General features: G+C 46.2%; 1 protein-coding gene across 11 annotated transcripts in view; it reads left to right on the top strand.

Moving 5' to 3' along the window:
* The window catches only part of SPATC1 (spermatogenesis and centriole associated 1), a 44,867-nt gene that overhangs the window by 3,125 nt on the left and 16,747 nt on the right, over positions 1–24,995 (top strand). Inside the window, exons 3-6 of one of the 11 annotated variants that reach the window (XR_014549931.1) lie at positions 13,191–16,123; positions 16,304–16,391; positions 18,176–18,248; positions 20,074–20,207. The exons of 4 other annotated variants lie outside the window; for them this stretch is intronic. Coding sequence is in view for 2 of the 7 variants with exons in the window: in XM_083621834.1 (XP_083477960.1) it covers positions 13,191–16,391; positions 20,074–20,207 (3,335 nt within the window). In the remaining 5 variants the exon portion in view is untranslated. Of the gene's footprint in view, positions 1–13,190; positions 16,392–18,175; positions 18,249–20,073; positions 20,208–24,995 lie in introns of those variants that run through there. 6 more of the 11 variants (XR_014549929.1, XR_014549930.1, XR_014549932.1 and 3 more) reach the window with 6 other exon arrangements.

The raw sequence follows: 24,995 nt of genomic DNA, 5'->3' as shown, positions 1-24,995 counted from the left end.
ACTATAATGTGTGTTTGTTATGAATATGCACTCACCCTTACCCTCATGCCCACTGACAAGAGGAATGAAGCAAGGTTGGTTTGTTACATGAAATGAGAGCTTACGAATGCTGCTTCAGGCAGCCAAGTCACCATGTAAGCAGGCGCAGCTCCTACAGCACATGCACACCTTGGTCTAAGAGTGAAAGAAGGATCCCTATTCAAAGCCTAAAGAGGGCAGGGCATTTGTCACACTAGAAGTGAAGCAGGAAAGCGAAGGAAGCAACGCACAGGGTGCGGCTGGTCCCTGAGAGCACGGAGTGACAAGGGGATCCATGCTGGAGCTTGTGAGAACTAACCAAGCCTTGAAAACCTGGGGTTTAAGTATGATTTCCAGCCACGTTTAGGTTATGGAGAGGGGAGGTCGTCTTTGGGATGAGTAATTCCTACAATACCTATATTCTATTGTTCTGTTGCTCGCTTCTTATTAAGTTCCGGCCTGATTGCTAATTTGTTTACTTAATTGGGTGTAGAAGGGCTATGGCCCGAGTGAAAAATAACTAACTGGCTACCTTTGTTTCTTGAACTCTAACTTTATGTATCATTGTCTACATGGAACCTTTTCACAGGTGATGAAAATGAAATTTTTGCTGGTAACACCAGATTGCTGTGCTGATCTTTACATAAAATCTTAAGAGATCTGAAAGCCTTCCGAGGCATCAGAGATAAGAACTAGATCAGCATCAGGAAAGTTCGCTGAGGGGTATTTTCTATTAAGAATATTAAGAATCAAGTTTATGCCAACTGTGCTGATATCATGGTCTACATGAATAAACCATAGGAGAAGTTCAGACTGGCTCACACCATTTCAGCAGCACCTGGGAGAAGGTGCAGGAGCAGATAGGAACTCCTTCTCTAGAGAAGTTAGACTGGCTCCCTCCTTGTCCTGCTGGCAAAAAACTGTTGCACCTTTGAGCTCCAACAGTTTCTGAGAACTGACTTCTTTTAACGAGAGGGATGATGCTATGCTGGTTTCATTGTGATTGTCTGTATGGTTTTTAATGGGTCGTTTTGATTGTCTGTATGTTTTTAATGGGAATAATTTGGCAGGGATGTAATGACACTTGTAATGTGGAATTATTTATGGTAATTATGGTTATATAATAGATGGATAATGGTAAAAGATGCAGCAAATTAAAACTTAAACATGGAACTCATGGAGGCGGGGAAGGAGATCTGAAGGTTCAAAAGAAATTTGCATTTTAATGTTTGATACTGTTGTTTTATATGTATAAAATTATCAAAAACCCAATAAAAATAGTTAACCACTATCTTGGAATAATTCCATGTTGATCTGTAAGCGTAAATAGGTTGGCAAGTGGTAATGCACACCATCCTGTATGCTTTTTCAAAATCTCAAACAGAAATCCCGCCAGAGCCGGGGACCTTGGCAAGTTTTAGTTCTGTGATTAGTTCTATAATTTCATCTGAGCTTACCAATGGCCAGTTGGGTATATTTGAGGGAACAAGCTTGTCAGCATTAGATAGAAGACAAGGTGAATCATTAAATATTTTAATTTTTTAAATAAAGGAATTCACCTAGGTTTGAGGGGGAATAGCATATACATTTAGAAGGGAATTGGTGTTCCGATGGCCAGAATTTATTTGCCAGGATTTATGATTGTTCATTTTTATTGCATTTATTAAATGTGTCCATTTATTCTGATAGTATATTTTCTTTTTCTTAGCAATAAGATCATTATATAGCTTCCTACATATAAAATAGTTTTTAAAAACTGTTATATCTCCTTTTTGGTGAAGGTCCCTAAACAAAGTTCTGAGTAATATTTTCTCTGTATAGCATTCCTAGTCAAACCAAGGAGAAGGATTAGGGAGGGCCACTGATGCAGGCTTAGCTATCGTACTGCAGTGGTCTATTAATTGAGAATAAGATTATACTGCTACCTCATTAGTGTGAGTTGATAAGGGTTGCCCTCAGATGTAACATTCTATCCGAGTCCAAGAGTTTGGCAATCACGCCTTCAGACTACACTGACCACCTAATCCTTTTCAAAACGCCGTGGTCACCACCCAGTGCCGCTGCCCCCACATCTTGTTGCGGAAGGCAGATAACGGACAATCTGTGGGTGGCGCAGTGCAGCCCCCCCTACCAGGGGGGGCAGCAGGGCTAATTACCCACATGTTGTTGTTTAGTCGTTTAGTCGTGTCCGACTCTTCGTCACCCCATGGACCAGAGCACCACATATTAACCCTGAATTACTGGCATGACTGGGGGTCCGATCTCTTGGGAGGCAGCCATATCTCATAGCAGGAAACCAGAAGTCGACCACCTAATCTTTTCCAAAACACTATAGATGGTTTGTTCTGAACAACCAGGCTTTGAGATTTTATTTGCTGGTCTGCACTGCAAAGTCGGAAGTAAATGGGAATTGCCACTTTTCTGTACGAGATCCAATAGAGATACTGGAACATAAATATAAAGAACATAGGATGCGGGTGGCCCTGTGGTCCAAACCGCAGAGCCTCTTGAGCTTGCAGATAGTAAAGTTGGCGGTTTGAATCCCCGCGACGAAGCGAACTCCCGTTGCTCTGTCCCAGCTCCTGCCAACGTAACAGTTCAAAAGCATGCCAGTGCAAGTAGATGAATAGGTACTGCTGCGGAGGGAAGGTAAACAGTGTTTCATCTCATCATCTGAGGGAGGGAGGTAAACATTTATCAAAATTACCTATTTGTTACCCATATTTATTAGGAAAGTTTGGGATAGAGGAGGATGTGCCAATAAGAATTGTTTCATATGGCAGACCGAATTTGATTAATATTAAAAGGCCAGCTTGCGGCGACCTTCAGAGAATTGTCTGTGGGCAGGTAGTTTGAATAAAGAGAACCCAGCAGTGTTTACCTCAGTCACTAACCAAATTTCTTGGAATAAAATACAGTTGAAACCATTGAGATATTCAATGAGCCAATAAAGGCTGAATGCATGCATGCATGAAAGACTATTGGGAAAATTGTAATTAGCTATTGGTTATTGTTAAAGTTCTAAATGCGTGGGGAATATTAGAACAGTCTGTAATACCATATGACAACTGAGCTACTTGTCCTGTATGATGTGATATACACAGATATACGCAGATACACATACACACATACTCACACATAAGCCATGAAAGTCAGTGGATGAAATACAGTTCTTTTTCTGTAGGTGAAATCACTTTCCATGCTTCTGTGAGTACATTCTGTTACTCACCTTTTATAGGACAAAGAGTGAGAATTCCACACGGGGAAACACCTACTGTGGAAGGGCCCAGAAGGTATGACAACAGCCCTCTCCTCTCACTGCAATAAGCCACTTCTACCCATTTGGACTGGTTGCAACATTAAGTGGGGTCAGGGCCAGCCCACCCATGAGGCAAGTTGAGACAACCGCCTCAGGTGGCAGGATCCACTGGGACAGCAGATCACAATCTTTCTTCCCTGTTGTTTTTGATGTAGATCTTCCCTTTCTCTCTGCTATAAAACCTTAAATGGCTCAGGACCGCAATATCTCAAGGACCGCCTCTTCCCATATGAACCTACCCGGACCCCGAGATCATCTTCTGAGGCCCTCCATTGTGTGCCTCCTCCTCAATAGGTCAGGAGGGTGGCAACACAAGAATGGGTCTTGTGGCTCCCTGTCTATGGGATGCTCTCCCCAGGGAAGTTTGCCTGGCACCTTGATTATACACCTTTAGGTGCCAGGCAAAAACTATAGGAGTGCAAATATCCAGAGTGTGGGGTCAGGTGGGATTACTATGAGGAATTATGAAATATGCATCAAGCCATTGTGTCCACAATGAATGCATTGTGTTGAATGGGTTTGATACATTGGCAATAATTTCTGATCAAATCCCACAACCCTCTGCATCTCTGGCCATTTCCTCTACTGTCCATTTCTCTTTCTTGACAAGTCAAGTACGCAGCCCAGTTGTCACCAGGCAGGCATCCTGGGCCATAAAGATAGTGGGCAAGTTTCTTTGATGTAGCTTTTCTGATATGTTAATCTTAGGATGTTAATCTTAGGGCCAGGAAACAGATCTCACATGAAGGTGATAATGATCGCTGTCCTCCTGGCCATCCTTCTTATCAAGTGTATTGATTGTTTACAACCTCCGGGGTTGCTGAATGCACTCCTTTGTAGTTTTCATTCATTTACCCAAATATATGCACGCTTAACTAGTGTTTGTAGTTTAACATTGTCCCCACGTGGGGTTTGTTGAAATGCTCAGAAGAAATCTGATTGGTTCTTACGAACACTCTGTAAAAAGCTCTTTTGTGAATAAAACTGTTGGGATACTGCCAGGGAGATAAAGTCCACCTGAGCCCCCAAGCTCGGTGCCGGACGATCCATCGACTTTCGTAGTCAGGCAATATCAGCAATCAGCGGCACGAAGCCTCAAGAAAAGATAGCCACATTCCTGGACTTGTGCACACTCTATCAGCAGAATTCACACAGCAAAAGATGCACAGCAGGAGAGCATATTTACAGTTTATTCAGCGTTGGTCAGAACAAAGAAATCCATGACCGTCTGCTTCGGCTGCTCAGGCAAACAGGAAAGAAAACGAAAGGAACTTAAAAACATAAACATCCTGTGAACAGGAAATACGCAGGCTGTGACACAAACATCCTGCTCCCTCTTAAGGTGGAACGGAAATATCCTAACATCCTCCCCCTTTCCGTGTAACCTGTAGTACCTGTGGTTCAACCCAATTGCAACCTTTGTACGTAAACCTTAAGTTGTTCTCTGTTAACAACCTTAGACAACAGATCAGCAGGAATTTCATTTCCTGGCATGTAGGACACCTGAATGAGTCCTTTCTGAATACACTCTCTTGCACGATGTAGCTTAATCTGCAAGTACTTGGTTCTTTGCTTGCAACTCTCCGAGTTCAGCAAAGCCAAACAAGATCTATTGTCTTGATACACTTGTATAGGACATTTCACAGAAACCCCAATGTCCTTAAACAGTTGCATCAACCATTCACAATCCATGAGTGACAATGACAGAGCATTGAGTTCTGCTTCACAGGAACTTAGGCTAACTGTCGTCTGCTTTTTGCACAACCAGTCAAACAGGCAGTGGTTGTACATGTAGCATACTCCAGAAGTGCTTGTACCATCCGTGGTGTCACTTCCAAAACTCGCATCTGCAAAGATTTCAAGACCTCCAGTCTTCTGACTGGTGAACCTCAGCCTGTAGTGCAAAGTCCCTTTCAAATACCGGGCTATGCGCTTCAGAGCTTTCCAATCCTGAACAGTAGGATTGTTAGCATGTCTGCTAAGCAGGTTAGTGCTTACAGCAATGTCAGGTCTTGAGCATCTAGCAATGAAATTCAACTTGCCTAGAATGCATCTGTACAGCGTAGTGTCAGAAAACGCTTCAGCAGTACTATCTACCTGGTAACCTGTCACCATCGGTGTGTCTGCTGGGTTTGCATCAACCAAATTCAACCTGGTTAATACATCAGCAATTTTCTGTGTTTGGTGTACCAGAAAATTACCTGCTTGGTCCCTCTCCACCTGCAGAGAAAGATAGTTGGATACCTCACCAAGATCCTTCATGTCAAAGTGCTCCTTCAGCTGAGCTAGGGTGCTTTGGTAAAAAGCCTGATTCTTCCAAAACATCAGAAGATCATCAACAAAACATAAACAATACAGTTTGTTTTGCCCCTCCTCCTTGACAAACACACACGGATCAGCTTTGCCCTGGTGAAAACCTAGAGAAAGCAATGTTTCAGTGAGTTTTGTGTTCCAACACCTGGCACTCTGCTTGAGACCATACAAGGATTTCCGCAGTTTACAGACCATTCCCTTCTGTATCTGCATCCCGTCAGGTGGAAGCATATACAGCTCCTCCCCCAAAATCCCATACAAAAAAGCTGTATTAATGTCATGATGGGAAACATGCAGTTTCTCCTCCGCAGCGATCTTGAGCATCAGCCGAATGCTCTCATATTTGACCGTGGGCGAGTAGGTCTCGTGGTAATCCTGTCCTGGTACCTGTGAAAAACCTCTGGCAACCAATCTGGCTTTGTGTCTGACAACCTTGCCATTCTGGTCTGTCTTGGCCTTGAAGACCCATTTGCTGCCAACCAGTCTCATCCCTGGGACTACCGGTACCAGCTCCCAAGTTTGGTTCCTGTTCAAGGAATCAACTTCAGCCTTCATGGCTTTTAGCCAAGGCTCAGCATCTTTAGAGGTTAACTCCTGAACCTCTTTGAAGCTTGAAGGTTCCCACACCTTCTCTGAGCTACTAAGAACAGCAGTTGCCGTCTTAGCAAACTCATCAGCAAATCTCTTTGGAGGTTTGCCTTTTGTCGCCCTTTCAGACCTGCGAACCAGACGCATGTCTTCTGGACTCATCTCTTCTTTCTTAGGAGAAAAGTGACCAATGGTGAACAGTGGTTCTTCCAGTTCATTGTCAGACTCAACAGATGGTCTGACTGAGGCCTTTGCGCTCTTGTAGTCTGCTGTGTCATCACTGTCACTGACACCAGCAGCAGCGCCGCCCACTGAACTGGAATCCGAACTCTGATCATCATCATCATCCTCAGTTTCCTCAGCATGATCTGCTTTCTTCACATCACCTTCATCCTCCTCTGGGTAACACTGGAAAATTCCCACATTTCCCCCCCACTTAGGATTGTACTCAACACTCCTTGTGAACTTAATGGATTTAGAGTTAGTCATCCATACCCTGTATGCACCTTTTTCGTACCCCATTAACAAACCATGTGCCCCATGCTTCCCAAGCTTGTTGCTTTGTGGGGTGTGTACCCACATGTCAGAACCAAAGATTCTCATGTGCTTGACGTTAGGTTTGTTACCAAACATCTTCTCGTAGGGAGTGCAACCAATAGGTGATGAGTCTCCTGTTAAAAGAATAAACAAAATTCGCCAAAGCCTCCCCCCAGAACTTCTCAGGGAGGTTGGCATCATGCAACAAGGTTTTCATTCCTTGCAGCAACGTTTGATTTGCTCTCTCCGCAAGCCCATTCATCCATGGCGATCTAGGTGTTGACATGTCATGCTGGATTCCCTTCTCAGTCAGGAAAGCTTCAAACTGCTGAGAAGTGAACTCCCCGCCTCGATCAGTAAACAGACAGCCGATACGTTTACCGTGAGCATTCTCCAACCAATCACAGAATGCCTTGAACCTAGGAAATGCTTGCGATTTCTGCTCGAGCATAAACACATGAATGTACCTGGAAAAAGAATCAATTAGAACCATGAAGTACCTTGCTCCTCCCAAAGAGGGCGCAAGAGGACCTACCAGGTCTGCGTGCACTAGCTGGTAGGGTTTGGAAGCCTGCCTGCTAGACTCCTTGCCTTTTGGAGCAACCTTCACCTTGTTCTCTGCACAAGATACACATTTCATGTGAAATTTACAGGGTTTGATGTCCAAACCTTCAACCAACCCAGGCATCTTGGCCAGCGCTTGCCAAGACAGGTGACCAAATCTTCGATGTGCATCGTGAATGCATCCTGCATGAAGAACCTTGTTAGTTTGTGCAACATAAGAAGTATCAGCATTAGACACATTAACAGCACTGTCATCATAAGTTATACAGAATAAGCCATGCATAAACTTTGCATGCAAAATGTCCTCTTTGCCTTTCCTGATGACACAGACAGTCCTCTTGAAGGATACCTCAAAACCACGCCCAGTCAGCTGTGGGACACTAAGCAAATTGTCCGCAGCTCCTGGAACAAAGAGTACATCTCTGATGGTAGTATGCAGACTTGCAAGTTTCACAGTCCCAGCTCCTGCAATTTGCAAAGTCCTTCCATCAGCCAGGTGGATCTCACCATCTTGAGGCTTGAAGGAGATAAACAGATGGCGGTCCTTTGAAACATGGCGACTGGCTCCAGAGTCCATAACAAACCTGGCCTTGGCCTTTGGAGCAGCTTTTGCAGCAAGCAAAACCTTGTTTTCCACCGGCGTGGGCTTTTGGAGCTTGCCCCCCTGCTCCTGGCCATCAGGCGTGCCTTTTGCCTTTGGTGAAGCTGTGCCAGCAAACAAAGCCTTGTTTTCCACTCCACCCCCCTTCTGCTTCGGGCCATCTGCAGGCATCTTGCTCTGTTTACCTCTGGCCTTCCGGCGATGACCTTGGTTCTCACGAGAAACAGAGCTCTCAGCTGCCGACTCCTTGGCTCCCCCTGGAGGCTGGAATGCTGCCTGGGATGACGTTACAGTCTGCTCCCCCTGCAGCTTGCAACCGGTGCCCTCAGCATCCCTGCATTCACTCGCATTCTGGGAAACAGCCAGGACCTCCGATGCATTCAAACTCTGGGCTGGGATGATTGGCAGATGGGCAGCTTTCAAAGCATCCCACATGTCACGTGCCGTGAGATTTCCAGCAAGCGTTTTTATATCCTCCAGAGAGACGGATAAGACTATTACGTCTATGGCCCTCGAATTCTGGGCCTCCCATTTCTCTGTCCGAGGAACTGGAGTGGCTTCAGACACAGTATGCCAGACTCCAAACTGACGCAGCAAACTCTCACACCATTTTGCCCAGGTCTGATAATTGTGCCGATTTAACTTCGGGCACTCAGTGGCCTCAGAAGCTTGGAAAATCTCCATTCCAGCTTTTTACGTGAGCCTTTATGCCTTCAAAGACCTCTTATCTTGGCAGCTCATAAATCACGATGCCTCTGGCTCGGCTCCCAGGCCAATTAGACTTGCCGGACATCAAAGACCTTTTCCGTGGCATTCAGAAAAGCCTCTGCTTTCGCTTTTCCAACACATACCTCAGCAGTCTGTCGCTGTCTTACTCTCCTGTAAGTGCCGTGAATCTGGGCCCGAAACCAGTTGTTGGGATACTGCCAGGGAGATAAAGTCCATCTGAGCCCCCAAACTCGGTGCCGGACGATCCATCGACTTTCGTAGTCAGGCAATATCAGCAATCAGCGGCACGAAGCCTCAAGAAAAGATAGCCACATTCCTGGACTTGTGCACACTCTATCAGCAGAATTCACACAGCAAAAGATGCACAGCAGGAGAGCATATTTACAGTTTATTCAGCGTTGGTCAGAACAAAGAAATCCATGACCGTATGCTTCGGCTGCTCAGGCAAACAGGAAAGAAAACGAAAGGAACTTAAAAACATAAACATCCTGTGAACAGGAAATACGCAGGCTGTGACACAAACATCCTGCTCCCTCTTAAGGTGGAACGGAAATATCCTAACAAAAACTACCTGGGCCAGGGGCTGGAGGCACGCAGAGATTATTATACGCACCCTTCCCAGAGTCTTGCTGGTTCAAGCCTCTGTGTGTATTCTTATTAATCAGAGTTCAATCCTTCCTTTACTTTGTGAACGCCTCAAGAAAAACCCCTTCCAATCTACTCCCCATCCCAAGGGACAAGGACAGGGCGAGCAGGGATTACCCACCTCCGTCATTGGTGCTGTGCAATGCCAGGTCCATAGGCAATAAAACCACCAACACGCGTGACTTTTTTGTATTGCAGGGGATTGACCTGGCTTGCGTGACGGAGACCTGGGTACTTTAAGGTGAAGTAGTCTCCCTACATGAGATAACATCCCCAGGTTTCTCTGTCCTCCATCAATCACGGACTGCGGGTCGGGGGAGGAGGAATAGCGTTGTTAATCCGGGAGAATTGCTCTTTCAGAGCTCTGCCAGCACCGGCGATCTCCGGCATTGAATGTGTTGGTCTTGTGTGGGGCACCAAGGAGAGCTTGGCTGTCTGGCCAAGTGTACCGACCATCCACCGCACCGGCTGCCACCCTGTCAGACCTGCTGGAGGTGGCGGCGGGCTGGGCCTTGGAGTTCCCAAGCCTATTGGTTTTGGGAGACTTCAACATCCATGCCGATGCCACCCCCTCCTCACAGGCTCTGGACCTAGTGACTTCCATGGCAACACTAGGCTCTTCCAGTTTGTTTTGGGCCCCACTCATCAAGCAGGCCACACACTAGATTTGATCTTTGGTGCTGGCATAGATGAGATCATGCTCCCCTCTGTGGAAGTGCCATGGTCTGATCACTATGCTCTGAAAGCCAAGATTGACTTCCCGCTCCTCCCCTGCTCCAGTGGCGAGCCTATTTGGGCTTGTCCATGAAGGTTGATGGATCCTGATAGATTCCGTCAGGCCTTGCGGGACCCTGCTCCTCCTGGAGACTCATTAGATGACCTTGTCTAGAACTGGAATAACCAGCTCTTGGCAGCTATCAATGAGATCACGCCTAAGCGCCGTCTGCGACCCTGTCAAAACCGGGCCCCTTGGTTTACCGAGGAGCTCCGGAAAATGAAGCAGGATCTCAGACGGCTAGAGCGAGCATGGCGACGGACTCGTGACAGAGCTTCACGAACATCTTATAGGACACTTATGAAAGCTTATGAGATGGCTATGAAAGCTGCTAAGAAATCTTACTTCACAGCTTCCATTGCATCCGCTAGCTCTCGCTCGGCACAACTTTTTAGAATAATTAGGTCGATAACGTCCTTAGAAGGACAACCAAATATAAGCACAAATTTGACTCACAGCTGTGAGGCATTCATGAGCTTTTTTGCGGAAAGTCCTGTTGCTCCGCCGTGACCTCCATGCAGATACAGTGACAGAACTGGAGGCCCCTCAATTGTGTTGGACCATTTTGATCGGATACTCTCTGCTGATGTGGACAGATTCCTCCAAGCTGGTAGGCCCACCACCTGCCTCCTCGATCTGTGCCCATCTTGGCTGATTAGGGCGTGCCCAGATGTCGTGCAGACCCCCCTGGTTGAAATTATCAATTTGTCCTTTGGCATGGGGATATTCCCAGGGGAGCTGAAGGGAGCAGTGGTGTGTCCACTCTTAAAGAAAACTTCACTAGATCCTTTAGATGTATCCAATTACCGCCCAGTTTCAAATCTTTCATATCTGGGTAAGGTAATTGAGAGAGCGGTTGCTGAACAGCTTGGTAGGTTTCTGGAGGAAACATTGGCTTTAGATTCATTTCAGTCCAGGGTCCGTCCTGGTTTCGGGACCGAGACGGCTCTAGTCGCCCTTACAGATTATCTCCGTAGACAACTGGATCTAGGCAGGCCAGGACTGCTGATTCTTTTAGATTTATCAGCAGCCTTTGACATGGTTGATCATGATCTTCTGGACCACCGCCTCGCCGATGTGGGGATACAGGGCATAGCCCGTAAATGGCTGTGCTCTTTTATCTCTGGTCAGGTACAGAGGGTGGCGCTAGGGAGGGATATGTCATCGCGCCACTCCTTGGTGTGTGGAGTGCTGCAGGGCGCAATCCTCTCCCCGATGCTTTTTAACATCTTCATGCGCTCCCTTGCCCAGATTATCCGGAGCTTTGGGCTGGGTTGTCACCAATATGCTGAGCTCTATCTGCTGATGGATGGCCACACCAACTCGACCTGGACACACTGACCAGATGCTTGGAAGCTGTGGCTGGATGGTTTTGTGGGAGCCGATTGAAACTAAATCCTTCGAAGACAGAGGTCCTCTGGCTGGGTCAAGATGGTATGGGGATGAGGGACCAACTCCCTTCTCTTGCGGGGGCCCAATTAGTGCCACTGCCTTCTGGTAAGAGTTTGGGTGTAATCCTTGACGTCTCCCTTTCCATAGAGGCTCAGGTTACAGCAACAGCCAAGGCAACATTTTTCCACTTTCGCCGTATCCAGCAGTTGGTCCCTTACCTTTCCCACCCTGACCTGGCCACAGTGATCCATGCGACGGTCACCTCCAGGTTTGACTACTGTAATTCGCTCTACGGGGGCTGCCCTTGAAGCTGTCCCAGAAACTCCAGCAGATGCAGAATGCTGCAGCGAGGCTCCTCACAAGGTTTCTGCCACGGGAGCATATTCACCCAGTGCTTTTCCAGCTGCACTGGCTCCCGGTGGAGTACAGAGTCAGATTTAAGGGCTGGTTTTGACCTTTAAAGCCCTTTACAGCCTAGGACCCTTGTACCTACGGGACAACCTCACCTGGTATGCCCCACGAAGGACCTTAAGGTCCATAAATAGCAACACCCTAGAGGTCCTGGGCCCTAAGGAAGTTAGATTAGCCTCAGGGCACTGCAGGATCCGATTTCTTTCCGCAGGGCCTGTAAGACAGTGTTGTTCCGCCTGGCCTTTGACTTGGAATCAATTTGATTCCCTCCCCCTCTTTCTTTTTTCCTTTCTCCTCCTATGATGAGGCTGCATTTTAATGTTTTAATGTTGTATTTTAAACTTGTTTTTTAAGTTGTATTTCAATCAACTTTTTATTATTGGTTGTTAGCCACCCTGAGCCCGGTCTTGGCTGGGGAGGGCAGGGTATAAATAACATTTATTTATTATTATTATTCCTTTTTAAACAGGTCTTTAGTTGACCCTTTAAAATGTGGCTTTTTGGGGAGGGGGTGTTACTGGATTATTGTTGCACATTCAGGTGATGAACAAACCCTCCATCATGGGTAGGCAAACTAAGGCCCGGGGGCCGGATCTGGCCCAATCACCTTCTAAATCCAGACCGCAGATGGTCCGGGAATCAGCATGTTTTTACATGAGTAGAATGTGTCCTTTTATTTAAAATGCATCTCTGGGTTATTTGTGGGGCATAAGAATTTGTTCATTCCCCCCAAAAATATATATATATATATATAGTCTGAGGGACAGTGGACCAGCCCCCTGCTGAAAAAGTTTGCTGACCCCTGCCAATGTTCCAGGGTGTAGCAAATATGATGCAGATCATTGGATTCCTCCCTGAAGCTGCCTTCAGTCTTAGCATTTGGCATTGACATTTTACTAAAGAGGACCATGAGCCAGACTTCCTCCACCAGGTGTCCTCCAGATGTTTTTGATTGCAATTCTCACCTGCCACTAGCCAGCATCAGTCGTGCGATGCTGGGGCAGATTGTAGAGATGGTCCACAACAGCTGGGGTACAGAGGTAACTGAAACATCTTTAACTTCAAAAAGCGCCAGAATTGCTGTCATCCAGCCACCATAAATACCTTTAAAGAGAACAAACCAAAGAGAAAACTAGAGCCAGAACCTTCCAAAAAAATGCAGACCATCTCTATGACCATAGAACTCAGGGCTTCCCTTGTTGTGATGCCACTAGTAGCTTCTGAGTGTTAGGGATGTGATGCCCTGTGAGGTCAGTGTGACCCCGACGCTCAGCGGAGCCTCTCTCTCTTCTTTGCAGCTAATGCCGCTTTATATCCAGCCCATCAGAGTCTTGCCACGTCCTCCTCTCAAAGTCCCAAAGGCTATTGCTATGAGTGCTCCTCTCCGGTGCATCCACACCATCCACAGACTTCCTCCTCCCAAAGTCCCAAAGGCTATTGCTATGAGTGCTCCTCTCCGGTGCATCCACACCATCCACAGACCTCCTCAACAACTTCCTCTGACCCCAGTAACACAAATCTTGAGGGTGGCACAGTGTACACAGTGGGAGTCCCCCCACTCTGGTCCTTGCCCAGCTCCATGTCCCCTGGGGTTGATACAGTCGTCTTACCTCCAGGCCGCCCCAAAGTTGCCAGGACACAAACAGTAGACATCACCACTCTCCAGCCCGGCTCTGGGGTCTCCTATTCTCCAAATGCCAACCAAACAAGAGAAATTGAATCAACTTGGCCCTTGCCCAGCTCCATGTCCCCTGGGGTTGATTTAGTCGTCTTACCTCCAGGCCGCCCCAAAGTTGCCAGGACACAAACAGTAGACATCACCACTCTCCAGCCCGGCTCTGGGGGCTCCTATTCTCCAAATGCCAACCAAACAAGAGAAATTGAATCAACTTGGCCTTTGCCCAGCTCCATGTCCCCTGGGGTTGATTTAGTCGTCTTACCTCCAGGCCGCCCCAAAGTTGCCAGGACACAAACCGTAGACATCACCACTCTCCAGCCCAGCTCTGGGGGCTCCTATTCTCCAAATGCCAACCAAACAAGAGAACTTGAATCAACTTGGTCCTGGCCCAGCTCCATGTCCCCTGGGGATGATACAGTCTTCTTACCTCCAGGCCGCCCCAAAGTTGCCAGGACACAAACAGTAGACATCACCACTCTCCAGCCCAGCTCTGGGGGCTCCTATTCTCCAAATGCCAACCAAACAAGAGAACTTGAATCATATTGGTCGTTGCCCAGCTCCATGTCCCCTGGGGTTGATTTAGTCGTCTTACCTCCAGGCCGCCCCAAAGTTGCCAGGACACAAACAGTAGACATCACCACTCTCCAGCCCAGCTCTGGGGGCTCCTATCCTACGAATCCGAACCAAACAAGAGAAATTGAATCATATTGGCCCTGGCCCAGCTCCATGTCCCCTGGGGATTATTCAGTCTTCTCTCCTCCAGGACGTCCCAAAGTTGCCAGGACACAAACAGTAGACATCACCACTCTCCAGCCCGGCTCTGGGGTCTCCTATTCTCCAAATGCCAACCAAACAAGAGAACTTGAATCAACTTGGTCCTGGCCCAGCTCCATGTCCCCTGGGGATGATACAGTCTTCTTACCTCCAGGCCGCCCCAAATTTGCCAGGACACAAACAGTAGACATCACCACTCTCCAGCCCAGCTCTGGGGGCTCCTATTCTCCAAATGCCAACCAAACAAGAGAAATTGAATCATACTGGTCCTTGCCCAGCTCCATGTCCCCTGGGGTTGATTTAGTCGTCTTACCTCCAGGCCGCCCCAAAGTTGCCAGGACACAAACAGTAGACATCACCACTCTCCAGCCCAGCTCTGGGGGCTCCTATTCTCCAAATGCCAACCAAACAAGAGAAATTGAATCATATTGGTCCTGGCCCAGCTCCATGTCCCCTGGGGATGATACAGTCTTCTTACCCCCAGGCCGCCCCAAATTTGCCAGGACACAAACAGTAGACATCACCACTCTCCAGCCCAGCTCTGGGGGCTCCTATTCTCCAAATGCCAACCAAACAAGAGAAATTGAATCATATTGGTCCTGGCCCAGCTCCATGTCCCCTGGGGATGATACAGCCTTCTTACCTCCAGGCCGCCCCAAAGTTGCCAGGACACAAACAGTAGACATCACCACTCTCCAGCCCAGCTCTGGGGGCTCCTATTCTCCAAATGCCAACCAAACAGGAGAACTTGAATCAACTTGGTCCTGGCCCAGCTCCATGTCCCCTGGGGATGATACAGTCTTCTTACCTCCAGGCCGCCCCAAATTTGCCAGGACACAAACAGTAGACATCACCACTCTCCAGCCCAGCTCTGGGGGCTCCTATTCTACGAATCCGAACCAAACAAGAGAAATTGAATCATATTGGCCCTGGCCCAGCTCCATGTCCCCTGGGGATTATTCAGACTTCTCTCTTCCAGGACGTCCCAAAGTTGCCAGGACACAAACAGTAGACATCACCACTCTCCAGCCCAGCTCTGGGGTCTCCTTTTCTCCAAATGCCAACCAAACAAGAGAACTTGAATCAACTTGGTCCTGGCCCAGCTCCATGTCCCCTGGGGATGATACAGTCTTCTTACCTCCAGGCCGCCCCAAAGTTGCCAGGACACAAACAGTAGACATTACCACTCTCCAGCCCAGCCCTGGGGTCCCCAACTCTCAGAATACCACCCAGAATGCCTCTCTCAATGTTACCCGGGATGCTTCTCAAAATGCCTCTCCAAATGGCTCACAGAATGGTCCTGTCTCAGTGCTAAATCTCTCAGGCCCTCTAAACAGTGCTGATGTTGCTCAGCGCTGGTGGGAGTCTCGGCCTTTCACCCCTCCAAGTGCAGCACTCAATGCCTATGTATGCCAAGCATGGCCTGCCATGAGCATGCCAGCACTGCAGCAGGCATTGGCGCTGGGGCAAGCAATGCAGCAGGCACAAATCCTGACTCCAAGGAATGAGAAGCTATTGGGAGGGGTAAAGGAACTAAGGCACGCCCAAGCAATGACACAGCGACAGGCAATGGAGCGGGAGCAGATGCAGCCTAGGGAGTGGGCGCAGGCACCCATAGTGACCCAGGCACCAAGACTGACACGCCAGCAGGCATTCGAGAGAGCACAGGCACAGCAATGGGTGAAGACCTGGGCAGAGATGGAGCAAACAGCACGACGACAGGAAATGGAGCGGGCACACTGGGCCCAGGCCCAGGCCCAGGCCCGGGCCCAGGCCCAGGTAATGACCCAAGCACAAGCCCAGGCACTTGCACAGCCTATAATCCTGAGAAGCCCTGCCCCTTTCATACTGCAATCCCCACTTGTTGGTAGGGAAGCCATGCCACCCCCTTTCCAACTACCCTCTCCCGAAGCCATGCCACCAACCCACCTTCCTGCTAATCCACTCCAAGCCCCACAGAAATATCCCGATGTGAAGCCAAAGGAGCGCAGAGCCTCCACTAAGCAAGAGACTGACATGAAGACCAGCAGCGATGCCAAAGGAAAAGGTGAGAGGGACCAGAACGGAGCTGGGGCAGGCAGGCAGGGTGGAGTGGAGCAGAGCTATGTGGTGGGGGTACAATTCACAAGGAACTGCCACTAGCCCTAGAGCCAGCAACAAGCAGCAGCATGGGCAGCCCAGGCCAGCACCATGAGTGCTGCTATTTGCAACCCCAAAGAGCTTATGAGGACAGTGCCCTGCCCTGGAGGAGATCCAGAAGCCCAAGGGACAGGGGGAAATCCTCTGTGGTCAGAGGCAAGCCATGATCTGCCCCTAGATGGCTGAGGGATGCCCAGGAAAGTCTGGTGTAAGCTGGCTATATGTGGGCACTAGTCAGGGCCCATTTGCCAGAAGCTGAAGTTATCATGGGATCATGAATAAATCACAGCGGGCAACTGAAGGTCAACATCAGCAACTCTTTTTCTGTGAGTTTTTTTTAAAGTTTTTCATAATAAAATAAAATAGTGTCTACAAAAAATACAAATAGAGTCCTCTCCTAAAAGTAATTCTTAGCCCTTACCACAGACAGAGGATAGTAGCTCCTCCCAGCTCTCACTTCCCACTCTGGGAGACCAACATTTCCTTGTTTCTCACCCAAGGCCCTCCATCAACCATCTACCAATCCCATTCATATACAATCTCTGGACCTTAATAAAGGCCCCAGACATAGGACTCCAAGGAAAAAACAAAAAGAAGAAAAACAAAAAAGAGAGACAAAAAAGAAAGGAAGGAAGGAAGGAACAATAAGAGAGAAAAGAGAGAGAGATAAAAAAAGACAAAAGAAAAATAAACGCTAGAGAAAGATACAAACAAAAAAGTTCCTTCTGATTTTCCATCTGCCGATAACATAAAAAAAGGAAAAGGGATTACCATACTTTACCGTGTACAACACGCCTCCATGTATAAGACATCCCCTATTTTGGAGAAATCAAAATTAAGAAAATTGGAGGGAGAGATTGTTGAGCTTTTTTGGGATTGCCCACAGTTGTTGAGCTTTATTCGGGGGGGGGGGTGGCCCACAGTTGTTGTGCACACATCGCAAAAGTCACCTATCCTCTGTCCCATCGCCAACAAAAGCAGCAAACAGGCTGCCCAATTGCCGCATCAACAGCCAATCAACACCAGCCCTTGCCGCAGCCACCAATAACAATCTCCGACTCACAGCAGCAACAGCAACCAATCCCATGCCCCCACAATGCACTACCCATATATAAGACAACATGATTTTTGATTAAAAAAACAGTCTTATACACGGAAAAGTATGGTATTTAAGACATTTAGCCAATGCTAAAATCCATCTTCTGCACTTTCTGTTAAACAATATTTCTTTTAAGTTAAGGTGTCTCAGAAGCATTCATTTTGTTTTCCCACTAAAAGTACAAGAGGAGTTCCCTAATTGTTATTATTGGCTAATGTCAACCATATTTTTTCATTTCTATTAACTTTACTTCCATTAATTTCCACCACAGTTACTCCATATTGAGTGACAGCAAATTCTTTCTATCCATGTCCATTTTAAAATCTCTCCATTGTTATCACATATTGGAATAATATTCCTTTTTCTTCTTATTATATATCCTTTAGTTCATGTCCATTTCCATATGCTCAAATTCCACTTCCTGTTGCATTTCCATTTCCTGTTGTATTTACAGTACTATCCTGATCTCCTCTCCTCTAGAAACTTCCATTTTCATTTTTCCCAGTCTTTTCCCAGAGAGAATACCATAAATTTGGCAGCATCATTCTCTGAATTTGCTCCAAATCATATACAAAATACTTTCTCTCTGCTAGAACTGAAGAATGGCCAGGACTGAAGTTTTCCCTAAAGCTTTCCCTACCTCAACTCCATCAATGCCAAATCCAGGTAATTCCCCATTTGTGATTGTATCTCCTCCTCCTCCAAATCCTTGTATGGAATGCATTTCATTTCAGCATCTGCTTTCTTCATCCAGTCCTGCCAGCTTTTCATTGATTTGGTCCGAAGCTTCTAGGTATTCTTCATTTCCATTTTCCATTTCAGATCTCTTTGATTCATTTTCTCTCCACCTTTCTTTTCCACTGATTGATTCCAATCATTTTTAATTGTTCAGCCATCAACTGCTGAACAATGCCAACAGTCACTGGGAGATCTAAAGGTACCTTTGCCATACTGGATGCTTTTGATGATTTGAATATTATTAGCAACTCTACGTTAATATTTCCACCTTAAAACCACAGCCACAACGTGTCTTATAGGAAATTCTTTTCCACAACTGGAAATGGCCGCTTTACTTTCAGCAACAAGAAACAGAAAAAGGGTTAGATTTTTCACACAAGGGTTTCCCTTGTCTGTCTAATCTTTATTGTTAACCATAAATCAGGCTTTTAGCTTTGCCTTGAGACACTTTAACAACCAGTTTTCCTTTCTGTTCTTCATAACAACAGAAAGAGGTACTTACAATTTTTCAGATTGTAAATTTTCACCAGCAGCATAGAGAGATCTATTTCAGGTCCCCCAGATCACCCTTATTCTCCTGAGTGATTACTGTAATGGCCCGAATATAAGCCGCACCCGCAAATATATTCAATGGCTATAATTCCGCAGGCACTCACATCCAAAAATGGCAAATGTATAAGAAAATCCTACGGGTACTAGAGATTACCCGTAAGCTTGCAAATCGGCAATAAAACATTTCTTTGTTCCGTTTTACTATATGTCTGTTTCAGCAGCAAGATCATAAAAGTCTATTTTTGTAAGGTCACGTATTTAAGCTGCACTTTTTCACGGTCGGAATTTGTGGGGAAAGTGTGGCTTATTTTTGGGCCAATACGGTAATAGTCAGTCTGACTACTATCAATCACCACATAATTATCTTCTGTCAGCAGAGAGCTAACAGAGAGGCAGCCAAACTGCCATTCCTCTCCCCGAAAGTTATCAGCAGCTGGCCAGTCTTCAAATAATGGCCTGGCCACAGACAGGCTTTATACAGACCTATAAGTGCCTAGTAGCAACTGTAAATATTGCACCCTATGCCTGAAAGCTGCCTTAATGACCTTCCTTTGCCACAAAATGTGTGCCACTGGGGGCCAGCTGACACATCATTTTTTTAAAAAAAATGCTTCAATTAGCCAGTTTGAAGAAGGAACCACCCATGCAACTCCAATCCAGAATGGACTCACACCGTGGTTGCCTGATTTCTTCCCCTCTCCTGTGTCCTGTTAGCTCCCAAAGGTGGCTGCAGACAGCCCCATGATCCTGCCTAAAATGAACAGCTGTCCTTCTGAGCACCATTAGCTTACAGACTTCTTTTCTCTCTCACCTTTTGCATCGAATGTGCTGCACTTGGGCAAAATAATAATAATAGCAGAATGATAAAAGCTGCTCACTTTTGTATTTTATTTATTTATTTAGAAGGAGGCATACAATTCTAAGCATAGTGCAGGACAAGGCCCTTAACTTATATTCACAGGAGGGGTGTTGGTGCAGAGTTTACAAAGAGACAAGACAGGCTGGCTTTAGTACATGGAGCAGTGCAAACAGGGGGGAAGGTGGGGAACTCCACTCTGGTCAGCAAAATGTGGCCTGGGCTGCTAGCTGTGAGGCAATAGGCTGGCAGGGGAGGATGGACAGCTTGACCAAGGGGAGTGGGCACTTTGTGGATGGTGGAGGGCCAGGGAGACCTCCTCTCTGACAGGAAATGTCTTTGCAGAAACCAGCAAGCAAGAGCGCATCGTGGGCGAAATTGCATTCCAACTGGACCGCAGGATTCTCTCCAGCATCTTTCCTGACCGCGCGCGCCTCTACGGTTTCACCGTCCGCAACATCCCTGAGAAAGTCACACAGGTGAGGGGAAACTCCACTTACTGCCTCTGGCCCTAGCCCTGGCATGGCAGCTTAGAGAGAGAGAGAGAGAGAGAGAGAGAGAGAGAGAGAGCGCGCGTGCAAGTAGAGCCTTTCCACATGAATTTGTGGAACCCAAACTGGGGGTTTCCCCCAAGGAACTGTCAAAAGGGACCAGTCATTTCAGGCCAACTAGGAATGGATGTCAGTGGGTCAGTTCAAGCATACAGTGGTACCTTGGTTCCCAAACTTAATCCGTTCTAGAAGTCTGTTCCAAAACCAAAGCGTTCTAAAACCAAGGTGTGCTTTCCCATAGAAAGTAATGCAAAATGGATTAATCCATTCCAGACTTTTAAAAACAAGCCCTAAAACAGCAATTTAACATGAAATTTACTATCTAGTGAGACTATTGATTCATAAAATGAAGCAATAATCAATGTACTGTACTATAAAATAAATAAGACAGTATTGTAGATGATAAAAATAAAAATTACTTTTTTTTCTTACGTGTACTAATGATAGTCAATATTTGGATGGGAGGCTTTTATCCATTTCTGCAGTCACACAACCAATCAATCAGTAGCTGAACTTGGTTCCACACAGTCACAAAAACGAAGTTACAAACCAGTCACAAGGCAGTCCCATAAAATGAAGAACAAGTCACAGTCAAAACATGAAAAAGCCACACAAACAAAAACGCAAAAAACAAAAGCTCCAAATATCACCTCTGTGTTGTGTGGGAGCTCAAGACTCAACACGAAGCCTCTGATTAGCAGCGGGGGACTCAATTTACAAACGGAACACACTCAACAGGAAGTGGAACATGTTTCGCTTCCAAGGCAAAGTTGACAAACTGGAACACCTACTTCCAGGTTTGCAGCGTTCTATTTCCAAGTTGTTCATAAACTAAGCTTGTCCCACATAGAGATTTCTCAGGAGGCAGATAAGGTGATCAGGCACTCCCATTTCTTTAAGAACTTGCCATAGTTTGCTGTGGTCGACACAGTCAAAGGCTTTTGCATAGTCAATGAAGCAGAGGTAGATGTTTTTCTGGAACTCTCTAGCTTTCTCCATAATCCAGCACATGTTTGCAATTTGATCTCTGGTTCCTCTGCCCCTTCGAAATCCAGCATGCACTTCTGGGAGTTCTCGGTCCACATACTGCTTAAGCCTGCCTTGTAGAATTTTAAGCATAACCTTGCTAGTGTGAAAAATGAGTGCAATTGTGCGGTAGTTGGAGCATTCTTTGGCACTGCCCTTCTTTGGGATTGGGATGTAGACTGATCTTCTCTAATCCTTTGGCCACTGCTGAGTTTTCCAAACTTGCTGGCATATTGAGTGTAGCACCTTGACAGCATCATCTTTTAAAATTTTAAATAGTACAGCTGGAATATCATCACTTCCACTGGCCTTGTTATTAGCAGTGCTTTCTAAGGCCCATTTGACTTCACTCTCCAGGATGTCTGGCTCAAGGTCAGCAACCACACTGCCTGGGGTGTACGAGACATCCATATTTTTCTGGTATCATTTCTCTGTGTATTCTTGCCACCTCTTCTGCTTCTGTTACATCCTTACTACTTTTGTCCTTTATTATGGTAATCTTTGCATGAAATGTTCCTTTCATATCTTCAATTTTCTTGAACAGATCTCTGGTTTTTCCCATCCTATTGTTTTCCTCTATTTCTTTGCATTGCTCGTTTAAGAAGGCCTTCTTGTCTCTCCTTGCTATTCTTTGGAAATCTGCATTCAATTTCCTGTATCTTTCACTATCTCCCTCACATTTTGCTTGCCTTCTCTCCCCCGCTATTTGTAAGGCCTCGTTGGACAGCCATTTTCCTTTCTTGCATTTCCTTTTCATTGGCATGGTTTTTGTTGCTGCCTCCTGTAGCCTCCATCCATAGTTCTTCAGGCACTCTGCCCACCAAATCTAAATCCTTAAACCTGTTCCTCACTTCCACTGTGTGTTCATAAGGGATTTGATTTAGATTGTATCTTATTGGCCCAGTGGTTTTTCCTACTTGCTTCAGTTTAAGCTTGAATTTTGCTATAAGAAGCTGGTGATCTGAGCCACAGTCAGCTCCAGGTCTTGTTTTTGCTGACTGTATAGAGCTTCTCCATCTTTGGCTGCAGAGAATATAATCAATCTGATGTCGATGCTGCCCATATGGTGATGTCCATGTGTAGAATTGTCTCTTGTGTTGTTGGAAAAGTGTGTTTGTGATGACCAGCTTGTTCTCTTGGCAGAACTCTATTAGCCTTTGCCCTGCTTCGTTTTGAACTCCAAGGCCAAACTTGCCAGTTGTTCCTTTCATCTCTTGACTCCCTACTTTAGCATTCCAATCCCCTGTAATGAGAAGAACATCCTTCTTTGTGTCATTTCTAGAGGGTGTTGTAAGTCTTCATAGAATTGGTCAAATTCAGTTTCTTCGGCACCAGTAGTTTGTGCATAAACTTGGATTACTGTGATGTTTTTGTCCAAAACTCCATGGACAAAAACAACAGGCATATAAAAGTTTTAAAAAATAAAGTGTTAAAGTCATGTGGAGTTTGGTCCCAAGTCTGCAATGTTGATTTCTTCCTTCCTTTGGCAATCACTCGTATGCTGAGTAAGATTGTCTTCCATAAACATGGTTTTAACAGTGAGTCCATAAGTGACTGTGGAGGCCAATTCCAGAGCCACACGTCCTTCCACAGTGGCGTAGCTGGGGAGGTAGCTGCCCCCCATCAATAAAAATCAATACAAATCTGAGGTTCTGCTTCCTCCAAAGCCCTACAAAAATCTTGGTTATGCCCCTGCCCTCTATATATCAGGGGTGGGGTGGGTGGCTTGGATCCTTTCCACTTTCTCCCCCCCCCCCCTTCACTGCCCAGCTTTTTCTCCATTGCCTCCAGGTCCACATTACTTATCCCTCCCTTCCCACTAAAAATGTTAACCCAAGGCTTGGTTCTTTAATATCCTTTGGGCTGCAGCCGCCTTGTCTTCCCTGCTCTTGCCTCTCACCATGGAGCCTGACTTTTCTTGCTTCTTGCTCTGACCACGTCCTCCCCACTTACCTCTCTGGCTTCCTTTTCCGTTTCCCCATAAGGTTCAACTTCTTTCCTTTCAAACCTCCTCACAGTCAAGCCTCTTGGCAGCTCCATCCTCTTTACCATCTCCAGCTTTTCTGTCTATGGGACTCCAGCCTGCTTGTCATTAAATACGCCTCCTGCTTCTCAAATACAAACGTTCTCTCTTCCTCTGGGCTTCTGATCTTTCTTATTCTAAAAGGCATCTACCCTGCTTCTTGCCTGCTATTTCCCCCCTCAGATGAGAAAGAGCCACTTTGGGAGGGCCATGGTTGCCCACGCAACTCCACCCGTGGCAGCGTATCCAGGCAAGGCTTGCAAAGACCCTGTTCCTTTTGGCCTGACACCCTGCAGAGCCTCTGCAGGCCACAGGGAGCAAGAGGGACCCACGACACAGCTTGGCATAAAGCATTTTCGTTTATTAAGCCCTTCATATATAGTGGTACCTTGGCTCTCAAACTTATTCCGTCCCAGAAGTCCGTTCCAAAACCAAGGCATTCCGAAGCCAAGGAGCGCTTTCCCATGGAAAGTAATGCAAAATGGATTAATCGGTTCCAGACTTTTAAAAACAATCCCTAAAACAGCAATTTAACATGAATTTTACTATCTAATGAGACCATTGAGCCATAAAATGAAAGCAATAAACAATGTGCTGCAGTCACAAAATCAGTCACTCAATCAATCAATCAGTAGCTGAACTGGGTTCCATACAGTCACAAAAACAAAACAAAAAGAGCCACAAAAACAAAAACACAAAATAAATAGCAAAACCAGACAGACCTCAGCGTAACACTCAAAATGGAAATGTGGCACTCAAATCGTCAGTGTAACACTCAAATCGTCAACGTAATACTCAAAACGGAAGTGTGGCACTCAAATTGCAAGCATAACATTCAAAACGGAGCATATTCAGCTTCCAAAAATAGTTCACAAACCAGAACACTTACTTCTGGGTTTGCAGTGTTTGGGTTCCAAATTGAGCACCAAGGCGTTTGAGAACCAAGGTACCAATAGTCTCTAAGCAGTTTACAAAGATGCAACACAAAATAAAAATCAGCTATGATAAAATCAAACTATAGTTAAAATGCCTGCTGAAATAACAAGGCCTTCTGTAGGCACTGGAAGTTCAGTGGGGAAAGGCTCGTCTGACCTCAGCTGTAATGGCGTGCCAAAAACTTCTCCTCCCTCTCTGACCCTTGACATTAACTAATTGGTGAGCCAGCAAGCAACGCCTTGCTATTATCCTGGGATGACTGGCCAGTGTCTCGTACATGCCAAGTCCTATTTCAGAAGGAAATCATAGTTGCAAAAAGCCCATTGTGGATTTAGCAGCTAGCTGTTTTAACACATAAAAAGTATATTTTAAATTTTGTATAGAATATAATGGCTGGAGTTTGAGGGGTTGTAGCCAACTACATTTTACTCAAAGCAGACTAATTTAATTAATCTGTTAATTATGTCCATTAATTTCAGTGGGCTTACTCTGTGTAAGACAAACATGGGCGACAACCCTGAGACTATTAATACCCCAACATTGCATGGGAAGAGATCCCACAATGGAGCCTCTGGCATTTCCCGTCAAACAATCTCAGGCAGCAGCTGCCGGTGGGTGGGTGGGGCTTGGAGAGCCACTGCCAGTCAGAGTAGACAGCATCAGGGCTGGACAGACCCAAAGGGTCTGCGTCAGGACAAAGTAGTTTCTTCTGGACTTCATATGGTAACGGG

The sequence above is a fragment of the Podarcis filfolensis genome (genome assembly GCF_964270895.1).
Source record: "Podarcis filfolensis genome assembly, chromosome: 7".
NCBI lineage: Eukaryota > Metazoa > Chordata > Lepidosauria > Squamata > Lacertidae > Podarcis > Podarcis filfolensis.
The sequence above is the reverse complement of the archived record's forward strand: the minus strand, read 5'-3'. Positions and strand labels throughout refer to the sequence as shown.